At 38.0% G+C, this 4,313-nt stretch overlaps 2 protein-coding genes across 2 annotated transcripts in view; one reads left to right on the forward strand and one right to left on the reverse strand.

Moving 5' to 3' along the window:
- On the forward strand, positions 1,463-3,794 carry LOC104734518 (probable leucine-rich repeat receptor-like protein kinase At5g05160). The gene is made up of 2 exons (XM_010454115.2): positions 1,463-2,921; positions 3,013-3,794. Exons 1-2 carry the CDS (start codon positions 1,628-1,630, stop codon positions 3,633-3,635), a joined length of 1,917 nt encoding a protein of 638 aa, XP_010452417.1. The 5' UTR covers positions 1,463-1,627; the 3' UTR covers positions 3,636-3,794.
- Positions 3,850-4,313, reverse strand: part of LOC104734519 (cellulose synthase A catalytic subunit 3 [UDP-forming]) — a gene marked incomplete at its 5' end in the record, with an annotated part of 6,243 nt that continues 5,779 nt past the window's right edge. The window contains 1 exon segment of the mRNA XM_010454116.2: positions 3,850-4,313. Coding sequence (XP_010452418.1) covers positions 4,035-4,313 — 279 coding nt within the window.

Here is a 4,313-nt window from a genome sequence, read left to right on the forward strand (position 1 = left end):
TAAGTCAATATCATCTTTGATCCTCTCTTGTGTTCTTACACTTTATGCACCTAATTCTGTTAAATGCAATTTATCAAATTTAAACAGAAACCCCACTTGCAGTGGTTGGTTTGGTAAATAATCTCTCTATACAAAATTTTCACACTTTACTTTTTCAGTGGTGAAAAGTCTTGCAGACGGGTCTCTTCAAAACCCAACACAATTTAACCTACTTTTTTGGTGAATGTTTGTGGATAACTTTTTATAATATCAATATGCAACAAAGTAGAATCGGACGACCAGTAACAAATTAGAATACTAATTAAACTCATTTTTGTGGTTAATTTTTATAAACATTCTTAAATAATCTGATGATGAGATCGATCACTACCTTTTTTTTTTCTTGATCTGCATTCTGTATAATGCAAAGCAAAGGAAAAAAGCAAAATATTCTTTAATTTTATAGTGTCTTTTGTCTCTTAAAGAACAAATGAAAGAAGCAAAAAATGGGATGCTTTTGCTTTTCTTTCCCTCCTTTCTTTGCGGTGTCTTGCTTTTTATTTTTCTTTACATATTATTTTGAATTTTGAATCTCACCTTTTCTAATTTATTAAAAACAACCCATTATGTTTACTTAACAATGGNTACAGTAAAAAAAGAACTCAATCATGAGTTTTTAAGGCAGAGGTGAAAAATCATAATACTAATGTCACTTCATAGTCAATCTTCATGGATTAATAAACCATCATTACCCATTATTCAATCAGTTAGACCAAACCAACCTAATGAATTGTGAAGGATTTGAAAAAGCAAATCTCATAGTACAGTCATACACATAGAGTGATATATTCTCTCATAAGTCAATATCATCTTTGATCCTCTCTTGTGTTCTTACACTTTATGCACCTAATTCTGTTAAATGCAATTTATCAAATTTAAACAGAAACCCCACTTGCAGTGGTTGGTTTGGTAAATAATCTCTCTATACAAAATTTTCACACTTTACTTTTTTAGTGGTGAAAAGTCTTGCAGACGGGTCTCTTCAAAACCCAACACAATTTAACCTACTTTTTTGGTGAATGTTTGTGGATAACTTTTTATAATATCAATATGCAACAAAGTAGAATCGGACGACCAGTAACAAATTAGAATACTAATTAAACTCATTTTTGTGGTTAATTTTTATAAACATTCTTAAATAATCTGATGATGAGATCGATCACTACCTTTTTTTTTTCTTGATCTGCATTCTGTATAATGCAAAGCAAAGGAAAAAAGCAAAATATTCTTTAATTTTATAGTGTCTTTTGTCTCTTAAAGAACAAATGAAAGAAGCAAAAAATGGGATGCTTTTGCTTTTCTTTCCCTCCTTTCTTTGCGGTGTCTTGCTTTTTATTTTTCTTTACATATTATTTTGAATTTTGAATCTCACCTTTTCTAATTTATTAAAAACAACCCATTATGTTTACTTAACAATGGATTCAAACCAACTAATCATTGATTTTTTTCATCTTATTTGAGCTCACTTTTTCTTTTTAACTCTCTTTAACACATGCAAACAAAACACTAAGTACAAACCTTTCATAAGAAATTCAAGTTTTTCTTTCTCAGATCATCTCATGGAGTAAGTTACCAAAATAGCTCAACCATGACCTCTTCTCACACCGCCTTCGCCGCTGCCTCCTGCTTTCTCTTACTCGCTGCAACAGCTGTTTTGGTTTCAGCAGATTTAGCATCAGACGAACAAGCCCTTCTCAACTTTGCAGCATCAGTCCCACACCCACCAAAACTCAACTGGAACAAGAACCTTTCTCTCTGTACCTCATGGATCGGCATCACCTGTGATGACACCAACCGCACCAGCCGCGTTGTAGCTGTTCGTCTTCCCGGAGTTGGACTCTACGGTTCAGTCCCTCCTGCTACATTAGGCAAACTAGACGCTCTTAAAGTCCTTAGCCTCAGATCCAACTCGCTCTTTGGAACTTTACCTTCTGATATACTCTCACTCCCTTCTCTTCAATACCTTTACCTCCAACACAACAACTTCTCCGGCGAACTCGCTAATTCTTTGCCGTCGATCTCCACTCAGCTTGTTGTATTGGACTTGTCTTATAACTCTTTCTCCGGTAACATTCCTTCCGGTCTCCGGAACTTGTCTCAGATCACTGTTTTGTACCTTGAAAACAACTCTTTTGATGGTCCCATTGATGCTCTTGATCATCTCCCGAGTGTAAAAATTGTAAATTTGAGCTATAACAACTTGAGTGGACCCATCCCAGAGCATCTCAAGGACTCGCCCGAAAATTCTTTCATCGGAAACTCATTACTATGTGGTCCACCTCTGAACCCATGCTCAGGAGAAGCCATGACTCCATCTTCAAACATTCCAAGACCATTGTTAGAGAATCTTCATCCTGTCCGGAAAAGACAGAGCAAAGCTTATATAATCGCCATTATAGTCGGATGCTCTGTAGCCGTTCTTCTCCTTGCAACTGTTTTCTTGGTTTGTCTGTTGAAGAAGACGAAGACAGAAGAAGGCGGCGAAGGAGGGAGAACGCAGATGAGTGGAGTGAATAGCAAAAAACCGCAGGATTTTGGGAGCGGAGTTCAAGATCCAGAGAAGAACAAGCTCTTCTTCTTTGAAAGATGCAATCACAATTTCGACCTTGAGGATCTTTTGAAAGCTTCTGCTGAAGTTCTTGGTAAAGGGAGTTTCGGAACGGCTTACAAGGCCGTGCTTGAGGATACAACCGCGGTTGTGGTGAAACGTTTAAGAGAAGTCGTGGCAAGCAAGAAAGAGTTCGAACAGCAAATGGTGGTTGTTGGGAAGATTAACCAGCATCCGAATTTTGTACCGCTCCTTGCTTATTACTATTCGAAAGATGAGAAGCTATTATTCTACAAGTATATGACGCAAGGAAGCTTGTCCGGGATCTTGCACGGTGAGTCATTATGAAACCAAACCCTAACTTTTCTTTTGTAGTTTAAACCTTGTAGGTCACGAAAAATATTGTTTCTTTTTTAATCGGATAGGAAACAGAGGAGTCAGAGGAGTAGACTGGGAAACGCGGATGAAGATCGCGACAGGGACTTCAAAAGCAATCTCTCACCTTCACTCTTTGAAATTCGTTCACGGAAACATCAAATTGTCCAACATACTTCTCACTGAAGACCTTGAACCATGTCTCTCCGACACTTCTTTAGTCACACTCTTTAACCTCCCAATTCACACACCGAGAACCATCGGCTACAATGCTCCTGAGGTGATTGAGACGAAGAGAGTCAGTCAAAGGTCAGACGTTTATAGCTTTGGTGTATTGATTCTCGAAATGCTAACCGGGAAGACACCTTTAACTCAGCCTGGTCTTGAGGATGAGCGTGTGGTCATTGATCTTCCGAGATGGGTTCGGTCTGTTGTGAGGGAAGAGTGGACAGCAGAGGTTTTCGATGTCGAGCTCTTGAAGTTTCAGAACATTGAAGAGGAGATGGTTCAGATGCTTCAGCTTGCGCTGGCTTGTGTTGCAAGGAATCCAGAGTCGAGGCCAAAGATGGAAGAGGTCGCGAGGATGATTGAAGATGTGAGCAGATCTGATCTGCTGCTTCAGTTACAGCAAAACAGAACATCCTCAGAGGCTACTTCGAATGTCTCTGAATGATTTCTCATTTCTACCAAAAGTTTCTTTGATCAATTCCACTTCTGTCTTATTGAATAATGTTTACTTTACTTTTGTATCGTAGTTTAGTGCGTCGTGATCAAATTATCGTCCTGTGAATTTGAATCTCTTTGACTTTTTGTTGAAAATAATTTCGCTTTTTATCTTAGATTAGTGAACAAGAAACAAGAAAAAACAACATTCGTTTTCACTTTAATTATATAATCTTTTCAAATTAACTATAGTAAAAATATTCTACACATAAAATTATGACACCACGAGAGAAGAACGGACAGACAATACAAATAACAAAAATAAAAGGTGAACAAATAAAACAATGAAAATTAATTTAAATTCTGTGTTTTTTTTTACTCAAAACAGGTAAATATTTGCGCTTACTCCTCAGCAGTTGATTCCACATTCCAGAATGTCCGGGCCAGTGACTCGGCTAGTGAAGGGGTCAATCCTAACCCACAACAGCGAGAAGATGGAAGCCAAGAGAACAGACCAGACCACAACAATGGTAGGAGTCCGGTTCTGACGACCCATCAAACCCTTGAGGAAAGGGTACAAGTGAACAATCACCCAGAAGGCAAAGAACAACTTACCAAAGAGTGGTCCCCATGATTGGTATCCACTGTTGATAGCATAAGAGACTCCTGCAACAACTCCCACGAGGTT

The sequence above is a fragment of the Camelina sativa genome, chromosome 13 (genome assembly GCF_000633955.1).
Source record: "Camelina sativa cultivar DH55 chromosome 13, Cs, whole genome shotgun sequence".
In the NCBI taxonomy this organism is placed as follows: domain Eukaryota; kingdom Viridiplantae; phylum Streptophyta; class Magnoliopsida; order Brassicales; family Brassicaceae; genus Camelina; species Camelina sativa.